Source organism: Mixophyes fleayi, chromosome 1 (assembly GCF_038048845.1).
Source record: "Mixophyes fleayi isolate aMixFle1 chromosome 1, aMixFle1.hap1, whole genome shotgun sequence".
NCBI lineage: Eukaryota > Metazoa > Chordata > Amphibia > Anura > Limnodynastidae > Mixophyes > Mixophyes fleayi.
In genome coordinates this window covers 288,327,614-288,345,493 of record NC_134402.1, presented here as the reverse complement: position 1 = coordinate 288,345,493, position 17,880 = coordinate 288,327,614, and the positions used below count along the sequence as shown (strand labels likewise).

The 17,880-nt window shown below is 37.4% G+C and overlaps 1 protein-coding gene across 1 annotated transcript; it reads left to right on the top strand.

Moving 5' to 3' along the window:
• The first annotated feature begins 1,159 nt into the window (after positions 1-1,159).
• Positions 1,160-14,925, top strand: RFK (riboflavin kinase). Its single transcript, XM_075211002.1, has 4 exons — positions 1,160-1,615; positions 5,750-5,904; positions 7,614-7,716; positions 13,469-14,925. The coding sequence occupies exons 1-4, from the start codon at positions 1,324-1,326 to the stop codon at positions 13,591-13,593; spliced, it is 675 nt and encodes a 224-aa protein (XP_075067103.1). The 5' UTR covers positions 1,160-1,323; the 3' UTR covers positions 13,594-14,925.
• Positions 14,926-17,880: the final 2,955 nt, after the last annotated feature.

Genomic DNA, 17,880 nt, shown 5'->3' with positions numbered 1-17,880 from the left:
TTTGAATGCCACATACAATCCTGTCTCTTATTAGCTCACTGGTAATCGCCACTCCTTCTTAAATTTGAGCCAGTTGTCAGCAATGTTCTCATCAAACACTAAAGGATCAATGCGTCAGAGAATTTATACCAAGTCTGCCAACTTTTGACACCATGTAGATGTGTATGACATAACGATGGACTACACTTGACTGTATATGTGTAGTTGAATGAATTTATGCTGTACTCAACCCATACGCCATGCATGCCAAATAGCAAACTTTCCTGTCCAACAACCAGACTTCCCAGAGTGCAAAGCACACCCAGTCATTAAGAAGAGCAAAGCAAAAAAACAGTAACCTTGGCAAAACCATGTTGCATTGGAGTGGGAGGTAAATTTAAAATGTGGAGTGATTTATAGTTGGGGCATGTCCTAGATCAACTTTAAATTTCAATGTAAAAATAAAGTTATCAAGTATTGTGTGCCACATGACCAAAAAAAAGCCAGTATTTTCTTTATGTGCAAAATAATAAACTAATTTGCACCCCTTACATTGTAACATGGTTTCGCCAAGGATCAAATTTACTCCTTTTTTTTTTGCCTTGCTCTCCTTAATTACTCAGGCCCATCCATGACCAGCATGATGTCAGCAGTCACATTATTCTACAAGTGGGTTCAGCTTTAATGAGAGCCAGGCAGTGTGTTTAGGTTTAGCTGGGCTGAGACTCACAGCTTATAAGTGGTGGCCTTATAATCATACAAACTTGCTAGGAAGTGGGCAGGATGTGCAAGGGTGGGCTGCTCTCATTCGAGTCTGGGAGAGACAACAAGAATTAGGGAGCCTCCCGGTCATTCTAGGAGATTGGGCTATTATCCATATATTAAGTATATATATATATAAGTACTAAATTAATTTTCAGGTTGGCAGGTCTGCTGTATAATAACTGTCTTCGCCGGTGCCCAGTATGTTTTATGCAGCAATGACCAAAATATCATCTCATTCTTACACAGCGGTTTCTTACTGTGTCATAGTGACAGTTTCGACGCTGTCTCTTTAAGAATAATTCAATCCCACCGGAAATTTCCCATTTCGCAAACGTTCCATTGGAACGCGGCCTGTGACGCTCAGTGAGGGAGGGGCGGTCACGTGAGTAAACCTAGTAAGGAGCCAGTCACCGTGATAGCAGAGGGTGAAGGTTTGTTATAGAGGAAGCGCCGCCTCCGTAGCGCTGACGTGTGTCTCAAGATCACAGGACTGTTCTTAGAGCTGCAGGGAGATCTGGGATCTTCTTACACTACGTCTAAACACCTTGTGTTGGTAAACACCCCCGTTCTGTGCTTGAGATGTCCCAGCGACTTGTGTGTAGTAGCCGGCTCGGCTCAGGCTCTGCTGCAGGAGGCTCTACGGCTGCCCTGGTGCTCCCTGTGCCCTCTACGGACGGACTTCGCGCACTGGTGGGTCACACTGTGGAACTGCCACGAGAGCCCCCGACCATTGAAAGAGCGCTGGTAGCGGGGAAGAAGGGGAAGAGTAGAGTCGCAAGGGGCTGCGTTATGAGCGCGCTGCCCTATTACTGCCGCGGCGAGGTGGTGCGAGGCTTCGGCAGAGGGTCCAAGGAGCTCGGGATCCCCACAGGTGAGAGCATCCCCCTGGACGTCACCGGCAGCTTGGGGCTGTCTTGTGGACCTTCCAAATCCCATCATGACTTGTCCTACAACAGCTCGTACGCAGTCTCTTATCTTACTATTACTAGTGGTCCTGGTATAGTTACCTGATCTCCGTCATGAAGGTCATTCTGACAAGAAACACATGTTAATTCACCGGTTTCCTCCCCTTGATACAAAAAGGTTGGAAGAGAACAGTGAATTCATCATTTTGTTTACTGCTGTCAATGATGTAGACTTAAAGGTGATGTTACACACGGTCTATTCAAGATGGTGCTCTTCCAGCATAACAAGTGCTTGTGCCTAACATTTTTAGGGCTTGGTACTTTTTAATTATACAGGTAAGACTTGGAACAGAGCAAATTAACTCTCATCTGTCATTACAGGGATTTAGTTATCTGTTTTTTCCCTGCGCCACCAGATTAAGTAGCAGGTAGATAATGGGCAGGGTGGCTATAGGAAAAAATGCAGGATAGATATTTTTTTGCGGTAGTCAAGGTGAGAGATGTTGAGAGAATGTAGACAAGTTTTGCATCCTGTGTAAGAAGAGGGTCTATATTATCAATATTTTGAAGAGTAGGTGACAGGATTGAGAGAGTCAGATGTGAGGAATAAAGCAGAGGGCAGAGTCAAGTGGGACATCAAGATAGCAGGCTCCGGTGATTGAGGAAATGATCTTGTTGTTTTGAGTGAGTTCTCTGTACAGCACTGCGGAATTAGTGGCGCTATATAAATGATGATGATGACATCCATGTGGAGAAAGCAGCGAAGACAGTAGGTTACGCAAGATTTTATAGAAGAGTACATGTCAGGAGATGAGGTAGATTTGGGTACCATCAGTGTAGAGGGGGTTCTGTAGGCCGATTTGGTTCACAAGAATGAAACTTTGTGGGACCCCAACAGATAGTGGGAGGGGAGGATGTACCAGACTAAAGTAGTAGTTAGACTGGTATTAAGGGAGCCAGAAAATAACTTTCAAAAGGCAAGTAAAGAGGGTGCACTGGAAGAGGGTGACCAACAGTGTTTTGTCAACCACACAAATGTTAATCTTATATGTGACCACCTATTTGTTTAGGGTAGTATCATACTGGTGCTTTTCGCTCCATCTTTAAAGTACGGACAGTAATCACTCCATATTGAAGCCAAGCCTTTCTATGAGCCTACCAGAAAATGTCACACAAGTACTTTAATCACTTGAGTGGTTTTAAAAATGGCGTCAGCAGCACCAGCAAATTGAAATCCATTATTGCTGTCTAACCGGGTGTTTAAGAGCTCATGATTAGAAGTGAGTTGGGATTATTCAGAGATGAGATGGAAATGTTATAAAAAAAAATAGGCATAAAGCTGGAAAAGAGAGAGCTTGGAAATCCCCAGAGTTTCACCATATATTTACTCATAGAAAGGAATTACTTCAGTTTGGAATGTTTGCTAGCTGTGCTTAAAGCATTAAGTGAAAATTGCCAGTGTAATAGTTGTATGAACAACTGTATTGCAACACTTATGCTTCGTAACAGGTTATTGCATAATATTATATTAATGGTACTGGCATTGCGAATAGCCAAAAATTGATGGATTTATTTTTTTTTAGCTATCTCTTATTTTAACTTGCCACGTGATGATGGGTGAGCGCCATCTATTCATTTGAACCCTGTGATGAGTAAGATAGAGATATATATATATATATCTATCTATCTATCTTACTCATCACAGGGTTCAAATGAATAGATGGCGCTCATCCATCATCACGTGGCAAGTTAAAATAAGATATATATATATATATATTCGCTATACAACCCCTGTTAACAAGTCAAAAGGATATTGGGCCTGATTCATTAAGGATCTTAAATGAAGAGGATCCTTATTTCAGTCTCCTGGATAAAACCATGTTACAATGCAAGGGGTGCAAATTAGTTTTCTGTTTTGCACATAAGTTAAATACTGACTGTTTTTTCATGTAGCACACAAATACATGATAGCTTATTTGTACACTGAAATTTAAAGTTGATATTTGTGTACTACATGAAAAAACAGTCAGTATTTAACTTCTGTGCAAAATAGAATACTCCGTTGCACCCCTTGCATTGTAATATGGTTTTGTCCGGGAGACTGAAATAAGGATCCTCTTCATTTAAGATCCTTAATGAATCGGGCCCATTGTTATAAGCCCTGTTGTGATAATTCTGACACTTCAAAAAGGGGTGGGGTAACTCATTTGTTTAGGAAACAAATGTTACAGGGAGGGTCATGTAGCCAAATCTCCCCCCCACACACACACACAGACACTTACACTCACTTTTAACCCGACAGAGACTTTCTTGATGTTTAGAGGTGTGGCATAACAGCAGATAGGTTCCTTTTTTCTATGCTGAATTCTACAGGCCTGATTCATTACCAAATGCAAAACGGACGTAATGTTCATTTTTTTTCGTTTGTTTTTTTTTTTTGCTAACACGCTTATATCTGGGATACAAATTCAACCTGGAGCAGATGTAAAAGATATGTCCCTTGCTGAATATGGGTCTAGCACTGCTCTAACAGGCAGTACACTGCAGGATGCGTACAGTACATATGTGGAATTTAAAGTCACAAAAGAACGCACAGAAAAAAACCTATTCAATGTATGTCACCTGTTAATAATTTATAATATTCATTAATGGCAAAATATATATAAAAAAAAAAACATTTTTACAGTGCTACTGATTGCAATGACATGTTCTCATGCTTAAGAGACCGTCATCACTATCACTCTGCACTTACACCAGACCTGTAGTTAGTGCAAGTGATATGACAGAAAAACGCATTCCTTAGAGATGCCCAAAACTTGAATCAGGTGCTGCAGCGTGCGCTCGGGCTTGGCATGCCCTTGCTGTACATTAACTACGTGCATACGCCCATTTCCCTCCCCATTCCGCCCATGAAATTGTAGGCTGTAGTAAGGGTTCTTTGTGTGCGAAGGTAAATTGGATGTTGCTGCGTTTGGCGTATGCTCTGGTTCTGTACATGCATAGTGTGATTTTACACAAATTACAGCACGTATCTACTTTTATGCTCCTCAATGATTCAGGCCCCCTACGTGTCTTATGTTTTTTAAGTTAACATTTTAATTGAATTCAATGAAGTGTTGCAATCTCCCAATGTGATCTTGGGCCAAAATAAGGTTGTGTGCACCTAACTTGGTGTAAGAGTATATGCTAACATTAACTTAGGTGGCAGACATCTAAGCTATTGTTAGGTCACGTTGATACAGGTTTTTGTGCTATATTATAGCTTGAAAATAGTAGTTTCAAGTAAAAATTTAAATAAATGATGACCCACATTTATGGGTCAAATTAATGAATTTGTTTATAATTTTAATCCTTCGAAAGACTAACTCCAGAATGATTGAGTGAAGCTGGGTACACACTACAGAAAATTACTGCAGATGCGCTTTCTGTAACGATTTTACCAGTGACTGAAAGTCCCGATGATCATGCAGATTTCTGTGCATAGACCTACACTATTTACTTTCAGATCTTTACTCTTCATCTGTCATAACCATCTGCTGAAAAGAGGGTGACTCTGCACACTCTATGGAGATCTGCCTACACTGCTGGCCTTGAGTGCTTCCACATTTGCCCAACATTGTGAATTTTAGTCAGTTTATAAAATCAAATCAAACGATACCATGTGCTATGGTACGATAAAACATTTGTGGCACTATATATATAAATAGATGATGATGATTGTGAGAGCATACACACTAATGTGCTATCAGACCTAACAGTCAGTTATCGTGTGATTGGCATGGTAATTGCTTGAAAAACTTGTAGTGTGTACCCAGCTTAAGCTTACTTTTAGTTCTGATGGTTAGACAGAGGTGAACCTATTTATATTGTTATATTTTCTTTGAAATTTCTTTACCCAATCCCTACACATGATATATTGCGTGTCTCTTCAGTTTGCTTGTAAAATTAAGCATTTATTGTTCAAGTCATATGAGGATTCATCACCACACTGCATAAATCTCTAAAGTAGTGAACCATAATAATACTCTTTTTACAATATATTTCTTTTAATGCTTAGCTAACCCATGAACAGTTGTAACATATTTGTCCTCCACCTATAGCTAATTTTCCTGAACATGTTGTGGACAATCTTCCTGCTGACTTGACTACTGGTATCTACTATGGTTGGGGCTGTGTTGGCAATGGAGGAGAAGTTTACAAAATGGTCATGAGTATCGGCTGGAATCCTTTCTACAAGAACACTAAAAAATCTGTGGTAAGACCTTTTTCTATATTGCAGTTCTTATTACAGTAGCGTGTTTTACCCAAGAGCGTACAACAATGAGAAAGTGTGTAAAATGAGAGAACCTAAAAAGGAACACGTAGAAGGTAAAAAATGAACAATGTACTGTGTGCACTTGAGCTAAGCACCTAGTAAAATATTAGCCCTCCACCAGCTACTCCCTCTTATTTGCTCAAAAGCTGGTATCTGTGTTTTCTGTGACGCAGCATATTGGAGAATAGCCTGAACTGTGTGTAGAGGGTCAGGTCAATGAAGTGTAATTTAAATTGAACCTCTGTGTTCTAGCTTCTGCACAGTAAGGTACATAGAGAATCCAGGCAATAGGACTGCTAAAAGGCAATGATGAATATAATGCTACCCAAATTAAAGCATCACTAACCCAGGAATACAGTTTGCCTTTTAGAAATGACCTATTTTATAGCAATTGAAGTATGTTTGTTAAACCTCCAGGAGCTTATCAGAAGTGATGGCCTGAAATACGTCAATAACTGCCTGTGTAGGGATTTATGCTGCTGGGGGTGAGGCTGCTGGTGTAGAAGTGGCAGGTGTATTTTTCCTTAACTCTAGGAGCACAACTTAAAGCCCACATCCCTTCATGGCAGCAGTGTATCCACCTGCAAAAGGGCTGTTTTAACTAGAAAATTCTTGATGCTGCGTTGCTAGTACTTTTCCTAAAGAGATTCCAGAAACATTGCAGAACTATGCTTAAACCCCCACTTGCAGTCACCAGATCTTGGTCCTGATGAGCATGTATGTGAGGTAGATCCCGTTCACCTGCTACGTTTGCAACAGTTATGGGGCACACTGAAGTTGACAGGAGTTAACATACTCTTACAGAACATTTGTCACCCGAGTGACAAATTTCCACTGTTTTAAGGGGCAAATAATAGAGCAATTTGCTATTGGGAATATGTATTAATAAAGTGACCACCCTCTGTATAAATAGAATGCCAAGTACCTTAAGCTGTTTTGGGCCATATATTCATTGATGTACTGTTGGTGTTTATACTCTTGTGCTCTTATATAAGGCAATGTGTATTTTAAGTTTTGTGGGCCTTTATTCATAGTTTGTATGATATATATTTTTTTTCCACTGTGTAGTTTTGTGCTCTTAGGATTAAGATTGAATTGCCTGCTTTGTCAGATTCTCCACTTTACTGCAGAAGAGAGCCTAGCCTTGCTGGCTTTTGTCTGTAATTGCATAATGGAGCTAAGGGGAATCTGCTAGCTGAGGATGAATGAAAGATCAATGTTCTGATGGAAAGCAACAGAAGATTTTTTTTTTTTTCTTTTCTTTTGTCTTCTAAGGAAGAAAAGCAAACTTGTGATTTGTGTTTCAACTCCTTTCCTAAAACAGGACCGGACCAAAAATAATAAGTCATCAGTTCTGTGAATTAGGTATAAGTTCTTATATGGTCACTGAATACGTTAATTTTTTTTATATCCTTCTATTTTAGATGGTGCATTATCCCATTTATCATTATTAATCTAAACCATATGTAAACCGACTGTGACTTAATAGCTATGCTACACTTTGTTTGACAAGGTTTACTGAGAGTTGTGTTTCAGGAGCAACAAGCAGGACACTTGTTACATGATCCTAGTCTAGACGAATAAGCAGAATGGCTTTATATTGTGTTTTTCTTTTGTATATTTTTGTACCCAAATTTTATTTTTTTTAGGAAACCCATATTATTCATGAATTTGAAGAAGACTTCTATGGAGAAATGCTTAGTATAGTTATTGTAGGCTACATCAGACCCGAAGAAAGTTTTGACTCTTTAGGTAAGTGTTAACGAAACAGGAGTAAAATAAACCATTACTCTAACACTTGTGCAGTTTCCACTCACTATTGGTGCATGTATAATATGTTTTGTACAGTCTTCGGATATTTAAAATTAGATTATAGTGCTAAAGGATAATGCAGATTGTATGTGCAACCACTGACCTCTCCAAATCCTAGAAGTATTAAGTTATCAGATGATTTTTAGATGCTGAAATCAGAGCCATAACACAGCAGATAAATAGTTTTAGGTTTTTTTTTATGCCTGTTGCTACTATAGCTTTGGGTAGCTGAACAACAAATAATTGCAGTTGTTTCTTTCTGTCTTACACATCCAACTAAAGAAATCTCAATAGAAAAAAATAACTTTTTGATATTTTTTCACCAGACTACTTACAAATCCCTGTTAATATGTAATCACAGAAATGCTGCACGTTCTCTAATTGTCTGAGCTTTCACCTTACCCTAGTTTTATAACAGGATTCTTTCACCGTACAAAGACAGCAATGCCTGCAAATTTATATGTGAGGATTGGTTTTGTTTTTCTGTGGCGTTCACTAACCACCTAGGATAAATCGTATGCATGAAATGAGGGGTTGGTATTTTTATGCCCTTCACAAACCTTTATGGAAAAGTTCTCTTCCGTTTAAAGAATTCAAGCATTCAATACTGCTTGTACAATTATTATGTCATCATGTTAACCTCTTATTCTATATTAGGTTAAAGCCTCTGATCACTGTAGGGCATTCCATATCAGATCACCCAAAAAAACATGATTTGTCCACCACCCGTTACAGATTTTTTTGAAAATTTTTTAATTAGGAGAGGACGTCAAAACAACTATTTCTGCCAAATATCTCGACTGTCTGACAATTAGTTGATTTATATATTGATTTTTCAATTTATTAAATAATTTACTAATCGCAGCTTCTTTATCCAGTTTATTTGAAGTATTACAGGTGTTTATTAAGGAATCAACACAAAATGTGGACCCCTAAGGTAACTCTTCCTCCCGAATCCAAAAATCCAAACCAAATTACTTTATCTGCCTCATGTTTTGCGTTACGGCAAAAAACGCACGGTTTTTGAATATCATTAAAAACGCTAGATTCAATTGACAGGGATCCCATTTTTTGGGGGGTGTTTAAAAAAAGGTATAAATTACTACCACAAAAAAATCAGCTGGGTATTCTGTTTCATAGTGGAGAAAAAAAATAATGAAGTTGATGCTCGATTTACTGCTGTACAGCATACATAATTTACAAATTGTTAAAAACCATACCAAAAAAGTGAACTAAACTGAGGCAATGGGATAAAACTCCCATACAGGAAATGAAACAAACAGAAACTGATTGGAAGGGGATTCCCTTTAGAGAGACTGAAACTTTTCAGAGAAAGAGAGAGGGAGACACAGAAAGAGTCAGTCATGGCAGCTGCTTATTTGGTAGCCTTTTACATACAGACTGCCATATTACTATTTACTCAAACCATTGGATTACATAGCTGAGACCACTTTACATTTATCATTAGGCATCCCATTTTTTGGGGGGGTGTTTAAAAAAAGGTATATATTACTACCACAAAAAAATCAGCAGAATACTCTGTTTCATAGTGGAGAAAAAAATAATGAAGTTGATGCAATGTTGGATTTACTGTTGTACCGCATACATAATTAACACAAGAAATCATGAAATGTAAAACCTTTAAAATAACTTAAGCCCTTAACTGAAGTTGAGTCAACAATCTCATTATTTTTCCCTTGTTTGTAACGGTCTGTAATTTTCCTTAAAGTGTATACTGCCTTCCAGTACTTCCTTGGATAAGTAGGCACTTCCGTTACACAGAGGACGTGAATAAAAGGAACAAAACACTTATCTCTTGAAGGCCAGGACAGCACATTTGTTGATTGGTTTCATTAAATGTATCGGCACATGTTGGGCCTGATTCATTAAGGATCTTAACTTGAGAAATTTCTTATTTCAGTCTTCTGGACAAAACCATGTTACAATGCAAGGGGTGAAAATTAGTATTCTGTTTTGCACATAAGTTAAATACTGACTGTTTTTCATGGAGCACACAAATACTTGATAGCTTATTTGTACACTGACATTTAAAGTTGATATTTGTGTGCTACATGAAAAAAGTCAGGCTTGAAAAAGCTACAGAGCGAAACACGCGTTGGCGTTTTGTCTCGCTATCCTCATCATCCTGCACCTTTCTCCCTATGATCGCTCCCCAGTTACCTACTTAAGCAGGGATTTTCACATATACCCGTGATCATAGGGGACTTAATAGTACTTTGTCTCTTCATTCATTTTTTGATGCCAATGCTATTGGGCTAGATTACCTAATACTACTAGAAATACCTTGGGTTTTTCAAACTTTATATGGCAACTATCCTAATTTTTTGAGTATCTACTCGATTTTTGCACTTATTATGGGGCAGTTTGATAGGTAGCATAATATCTCTCCCTGATCGCTCTAAGTTACCTATTGAGGCAGGGATTTCCCTTATATTTGCGATCGTAGGGAACTTATTTATGCCACTATTATTGGGCTACACTAACTTATAATATTAGAATCACCTTTTGGCTCTTGTGACCTCATACGGTAATAATTCCAACTTTGGAGCATTTATTCCGGCTGGGATCTTTGCACTTATAAAGGCGATTTATAGATCTGATGGATAGCAGAGGCAATGCAAATTGTATTTGCATTTTAATTCACCTACACACTTGTTTGTCCTATATGTGTATTTTTAAATATTTCGCTCCTGTTTAACCAGAACATTTTTTAATGCATATCCAATAAAGATTTATTTTATTATAGACCTAATCGGAGTGCCCCTTCTATACACTTCTTTTCTTTCCTTGTCCAAAAAAAGGATTACAGCATGTTTTCTGAAATTCTTCATATCTTAGCAGCAGAAGCTTTTCATGATGGTAGCAGCCTGAGCTTTTAGGATCATTGGTTACTCCATTTGAAACTTCAGTTCTCAGAATCAAAAGTTATTTTTCTTCATCTGTAGAGTGGTCCCAGCTATGTAATCCAATGGTTGTTGAGTAAATAGTAATAAGGCAGTCCATATTTAAAAGATTACCAAATGAGCAGCTGCCATGACTGACTCTTTCTGTGTCTCCCTCTCTCTTTCTCTGGAAAGTTTCAGTTTTGGTCTCTCTAAAGGGAATCCCCTTCCCATCAGTTTCTGTTTGTTTCATTTCCTGTATGGGAGATTTATCCCATTGCCTCAGTTTAGTTCACTTTTTTTGGTATGGTTTTTAACAATGTGTAAATTATGTATGCTGTACAGCAGTAATCGAGCATCAACTTCATTATTTTTTTTTCTCCACTATGAAACAGAACACCCAGCTGATTATTTTGTGGTAGTAATTTATACATTTTTTTTTTTAAACACTCCCCCCCCCCCCCCCCCCCCCAAAAAATGGGATCCCTAATGTCAATTGAATCTAGCGCTTTTAATGATATTCGAAAACCGTGCTTTTTTGCCGTAACGCAAATCATGAGGCAGATAAAGTGATTTGCTTTGGATTTTTGGGTTCGGTAGGAAGAGTTACCTTGGGGGTCCAAATTTTGTGTCGATTCCTCAATAAACACCTGTAATACTTCAAATAAACTGGATAAAGAAGCCGCGATTAGTAAATTATTTAATAAATTGAAAAATCAATATATAAATCAACTAATTGTCAGACAGTCGAGATATTTGGCAGAAATGGTTGTTTTGACGTCCTCTCTTAATTAAAACATTTTCATAGAAATCTGAGATGGGTGGTGGACAACCCTGGTTGAACTGACATGGAATGACCCTGTAGTGTATCTCTTCAAGGTACATGTGCATTTAATATTTATATTTTTATTTGTCCTTGTGACAAAACGAGTATGATATGTGAATTATAGCAAATACTTTGTATAGCCCTTCTTTTGTTTCCCCAGCTCATCAGACTACAACTGCATTGTCCAATTACATGTGGTTAAGGGGACATTGTAATTCAATTTAAATATGTATATTTTGTATTATATATTGATGACTTGAAGTAATGTTATTCATTGTCCTTAAACTGAAGCCAGGAGGGTTATGGGTAAAGATCAGGTGGTGTCTAGGATACAGGTGAGAGGGCTTGAGCTGCATTCATTCTCCCCCCTCCTTCCTCTACAGGAAGCATGGAACAGCTGGGGACCCTGTGACATCACAAAGTAGTGTAAGGGGTTAATTTTAGGAGGGGCTCACTGCTACCTTATCCTTGGAAGTAGAGGAAGCCAATTAAGCATCAATTGTTCTCCTTAGGACTAGTCCAGACGTTCTGTCTGCATCCCAGCGGGGGGCTTCTGTGAAAGGACATCTCATCTCCACTGCCCTGTCCAAACCCCCTAGTCCTGCACTGGCCAATGGGGAAGTAGAATAGATGCAGGGGTTTGTCCAGGGAGGGGAAAGACTGTGGAAATTAGACCTGTGATATATAAGGAACAACTCCAGGGGGGAGGGGTGTTCATGCTTGGATTTCATTCAGGAAAGTGCAAGATGGAGTTTTGAATTGTCGTTTTCTAACTCAAGTCTATATATGCAGCTGAGAGGGATCCATGGGTCATGAAGTCTGGACAGCAGGTGACTATATCTCCTTAAGTTATTGGGGTAAGGGACAGATGATGTGGTAAATCTGACTGGCATTTATTTACTGTGTGTATATAATATTCTAGTGTTGTTTGTATAACAATAAATATACTGTTGTATTTTTATAACTGCATTTTGCCTGAGTGACCATACGAATCCTAGAAGGTACTGGGTAGCACTGGGCCAGATAAACCCGGTATCTTCACAGTCCTACTTTCCTCATTCTCCATATTTTACTTTTTTCTTTGATAACCACAGATTACATATGCTAATTACAGTGGTGCGTACAGCCAGTAACATCAGTTATTGGCTGCACTCATCAACAAGATGTAATGGAGTGTTGAATCTGCTGTGTGTGAATAATTATGAATAGTCAGATGGGTTCACATGGCAGTGTTCTGGTAAATTTGTCATAAGATCCGGCTGTCTTATGTTTTGATTATAGCTGACCTATTTTGGCAATATAGTGTTTCAGTGTATTCTCCTTTTCAATGAATCTCTCTGTGCTTTTTATGCTAAATAATTCAGTATTGCATGCCCCCAATATCTGAGTTTTGGAAACATGACTTTTACATATTTTGAGGTCATTCACGGTTTTGCTATTAAGGCATGATAGCACCCTTATATTAGGATCAATGGGAATCGTAATACAGAAGTCACAGGTTCCCTATAAGGTATAAGGTGATATCCTCACAGAGTCTAACAGAATTGTGTGTACTCTGTCTATGTAGGTATTTGTTAAAACTGTTCTTTTTCTGCAAAATGAATGTAAACGTTGCTGTTGTAGACTGGTACTGAAAGGCTAGCAGCTGGGGGTATTCATGGAGCTCTCTTTGGGGAAGTATACAAGTGTTACTCTTCTCTCTAGTGATGTCGCTGAGACAACACCATACACTTATACAGACTATTGTTAGTCTCTGATTGGAAGGTGATGTCTACTTACCAGCTTCACTACTCTGCTATATATTAACAGTTTAGCTATCCAAACACTTCATACGTTTGTTTTGATGTTTGATTGCATAGGTACAGTGAGGCCCTTGAAATGTTGTGTTCCTCTGTTGTTGATTGTATGCAAAAATAAGAAAATATTTCCATTCAACCGACATGCCATTTTTTTTATCTTGCAGAAGCCCTTATATCTGCCATTCATAGTGATATCGAGCAAGCCAAGAAACAGTTGGACCTGCCAGAATACAGAAAGCTGAAAGACAACTATTTTAACAGTTCACATAAAATAATGAATGGTCATTGACTTTGGCCAAACTTGTGATCACTTGCTAGAATATATTTTGCATTGCACTGTTCTTAGTGTTTTTAGTTTCCATGAGCATCAGACCAGCTATTTTTCGTAAAGGATTATTTTTATTTAATTTAAAATATACATTTTGTTTCTGAATGTGACAAAACGTTTGATAGTGCTACAGACCTTTTACATCTGTGTTCATTTGGCGAGGATAAACCACTTTTTTGTACTCCAATAGTTTAACAGAATTTTGCAGTACAGATAACCTTTCATAAATATGTTAAACGCAACATTCTGTAGCTAATCGAAAGGTTAAATCTTCAAAGCTTTATTTGTTTGCAGCAAAAAAATGGGATTACACTTATTTCATGTATGTATCATGTTGTTCATCCTAACTGTATAGATTTACGTTTTATGTAGTTCATCTCGTCGCTAATGCCATATTGTGCAACAAGAGACAGTTATTTAAAGGCACAGGCATAAACCATTCTTTATATGGAATACACAGAGTATATTACAATTTATACAGCTAAACCCCTATCAACCTGTTCTAGAAAAGTAAATTGATTTAATAAATATATAAGTATAAATATATATCATACAAAGTATAAATATTTAGTAAGTTAATATTTCTTTATTTTTTTTTTTTCTTATTTGGGGCAGGTATGAAAATTGAAGTACTAGTGAAATTACATAAAAGTGCCTCTGTTAGTTGTATTCCAAAAAAGCTCCAAAATGTGCCAACTTGGTTAGCATTATATTACATTACCTTCCATGTCATGTAATAATGGTTATTCCTGCAGGATCATTTTGCTCATATTTCATTAAAATTGTGCAAATTTAACATGTAGTGTACATTTTTCTACTCTGCACTTGTATAAAAAAAAATAGCATAAGGTGATTTATACCACCATACTTATAGTAAATATATTCATGTTACTGTACTCCAGGTTTTTATTTCACTTTAATGAATACCCTAAAAATATTCCTTCATTAGAGAGCGTATTAGTTTACTTAAATTGCATAACCCTGTAAAAATCATTATTAGCTCAAGTGGTACTATAGCCAAGCACGCATAATATATACACAATATTATTTTTCCTTTCATTTGAGCTTGTATATTTCCAATTTCTGCATGAAGCCATTTATTTGCTAATAAAATGGACACAAAATAGATTAGGAATGATATTTATTTTGCAGTCTGCCCTATTAAAGACATTGTTATTTTTACAGGAATTGCTACCTTACTTGTTACAACACAAGATCCATGTATATTGGGGTCTTAGGAAACGGATAATGGACCATAAATTGTCACTTGTTATATAAAAGAATGTACACATATTGTGTGTGTTATTAGTTAATGTATTTTATTTGTGGTGAGCTTGGGCCTGGGGTATATTTCAGGAAAATGTCTGTTTGATCATGGCCTTAAAGTGTTCAGACAATTATATATTTTTTTTCTCCTAATGCAATTCTGTTTTTGATCTTACAATTATTTATACATATGTGGTACATAGAAGATCTTGACCAAAGAGCACTTTAAAAAAATGTGATTGCCGTGATGGGACCCCCTCCCCCCTGGTATCAAGGTGATTCTCTCCCCTACATCCCACGCAGGTGGAATTTCCCTATGGTACCGGATACTCTAAACTCCCATTGACAATCGGGTTTTACCGATTCAAGCTGTCTGGGAAGCCGACCTAAATATCACTATTTTAGAAGAGGTATGGGGGAGAGTCTTCCTAAACATATATAAGATGTCAAAGTGTATTAACCATTCGGAAATGTTGACTAAAATTGTTCACAGGTTATATCTTACTCCAGATAAGCTGCATAAAATCTGGCCATCAGAATCTAAATATTGTTGGAGGAATAGTGGTGAAATTGGTACGCTTATACACATCTTTTGGTCTTGCTCGAAACTTTAACCATTGTGGACCGAAATCTTTCATTTAATCTCTCAGGTCTCCAAAAATAATATCTCTCCTTCCCCAGATATGGCATTACTTCATCTGTATCCTAAATCTCTCCAGCGACACAATCATTATGTCACTGGACATATTCTCGTTGCAGCAAGAGCTGCAATAGCCCAGAACTGGAAATCACCTCTAATTCCAGCACTCCCTAAAATTATTAACAAGATCCAACATAGCTACAAAATGGAAACCATAGGTTTTAATCTGTCTACAGGGGCTTCCTCCCCGCTTGTTAAGTGGTTTATATAATATGAGTACTTTACGAATCACAGCTCAATTTTTGATCCGTGAGTACTGTGGAATGGTTTTTGAGTTAAGTTGGGTACTTGGGCTAGACCCACTGGTACGCTTTCTATAACCGGATAGTCTCTTGTCTTGTCCCACCCTCTATCCATCTGTTTTTCTTGTCTGTTCTCTAGGCAGTCTTCGGCTTATGTATACTGGGTCATAAGATGTGTTGTTGTCGTCTGTACCAATGTTTTTCTTATTTTTCTTTACTTCTTTACTTCTTTACTTCTTTACTTGTTTGATTGTTTATCTAAGCAGTGTGGATTGTTCAATATAACTGATCTGCTGTATGTACTCTGCAACCACTGCTATGTTTGTAATATGCTTTTCTAAAAAATTCAATAAAAACCTTTTGAGTTAAAAAAAAAAAAAAAAAAAATGTGATTGCCATGAACAATTTGGTCACCTGCCACTTGAAATAATTCGAAATCTACCCACACACAGGGTGAATATTTACAATTTTCTGTGCGTGCTTCCTATATCAGGTTTATAACATTTAGTGGTGTACTCATCTTATGAAAATATCTTGTTTCAAATGCACGGAATAGTTAACAGTGTGTACTATAAGGCGCAATCTACGTTTTAAGACAAAAATGGGGGATGTTAGGGGATTCTAGCACTGTGCTGAAATGTTTTGGTTCTAGCAGTAAATATTTTAGTAACTTTAGTCCATTGGTCAAGATCTTACAAATTACCTTGTTTTATTCAGACTATGTATTAAAAAAAAAAAAAAAAGACTAGTAGTTTGTATTATTGACTTAACCACTACATTACACAAGTGTCCAGGGCTGAGCTGAGTAGTTTGTAGTAGTAGTAAAATCAACCCTATTACTTGGCAACATACATTAAATAAATGGATTACTCCAGGAATGCCTGGCTAAATTTCTTTAAGAACAGATCTACCAGAGCTTGGATTCTTTAAAATTTCAGATGAGCTGTGCTCTTTCTGGTTAAGTGACAGGTGTGGAAACTAGTATTAGTTGACATTTGTTTTGTGGAGATGAAACCTGATGTTTTACCTGTGATGTGCTATTTGCCTTATCCACCGGTTCCTGAATCCTCAAAGCTTTTTCTCACGGATTCAAAAAGTTATAGCTGCTATCGGTGCTCTTTCCCTAATGCAAGTTTTTACAAGGGGAGGTCCACGCTCTACCTGTTTGATATATTACTTCTGCTCACCTGATTCAAACAGCAATGTGGACACTTGAATGTTTTTTATTGACCTGGAGGATAAAGCTAACATATCATGTAATTAAGACACCAGATTTCATCTTAACATACTACGCATAATACTTTGCTTTGAGTTTTAAATAGAGTCCATTAAACGATGACCCCGTTACTTGGCACAGGCTTTATTTTCATTTTGTTTTCGTAAATAAATTAGGTACCCATAGAAACGTAATGCAAAAGTTCCCCTACCTCTCTTAGCCCTGGGGACACTTTCTGGGTAGCAATCTGTGGAGAGTAGGAGCTGGATTTTGTTTAAGAAAAAAAAATAAAAAATTATACCCCACTTTTTAAACTGTTACTGTTCATGTTTATTTTGATAGGCCGGTTTCTTATTTCTATGTCGATTTTTTTTTTTTTTTTTTTTTTTTTTTTTTTAAGAATGTGAGGTTAGGTAGTGTGCAAGATAGTCTGTTTCTTGGGGCCCCATGTTACTGTTGGGTTTTTGTTTGTTTTTGCTATTCAAAATTGTTAAAGGCGATGTATTCTTAATTTCTCTTGTTTCTGTACATCTAATCAATGTAATGATATTAAATTATTTTTAATAAAATGCAGTAGTGTATTTATATTGCTTTATCTACTTTTGCTAATGTTGTGTAACGTAATATCTGTGCCGATGTAAAGCTGGGTACACACGACAGAAATTTCGACCAACTTTTTATGCCAAGCGATTTTACATGTGATCGATGGTCTGATCTGATCTGAAGGTAATAGATGTCATACCCCGAATGAATATAGGGGGCAGACACCTTTGAACATTAAAGCGGTCTCCTCAGTTTCAAGTATCTATTTATGATATGAGAGC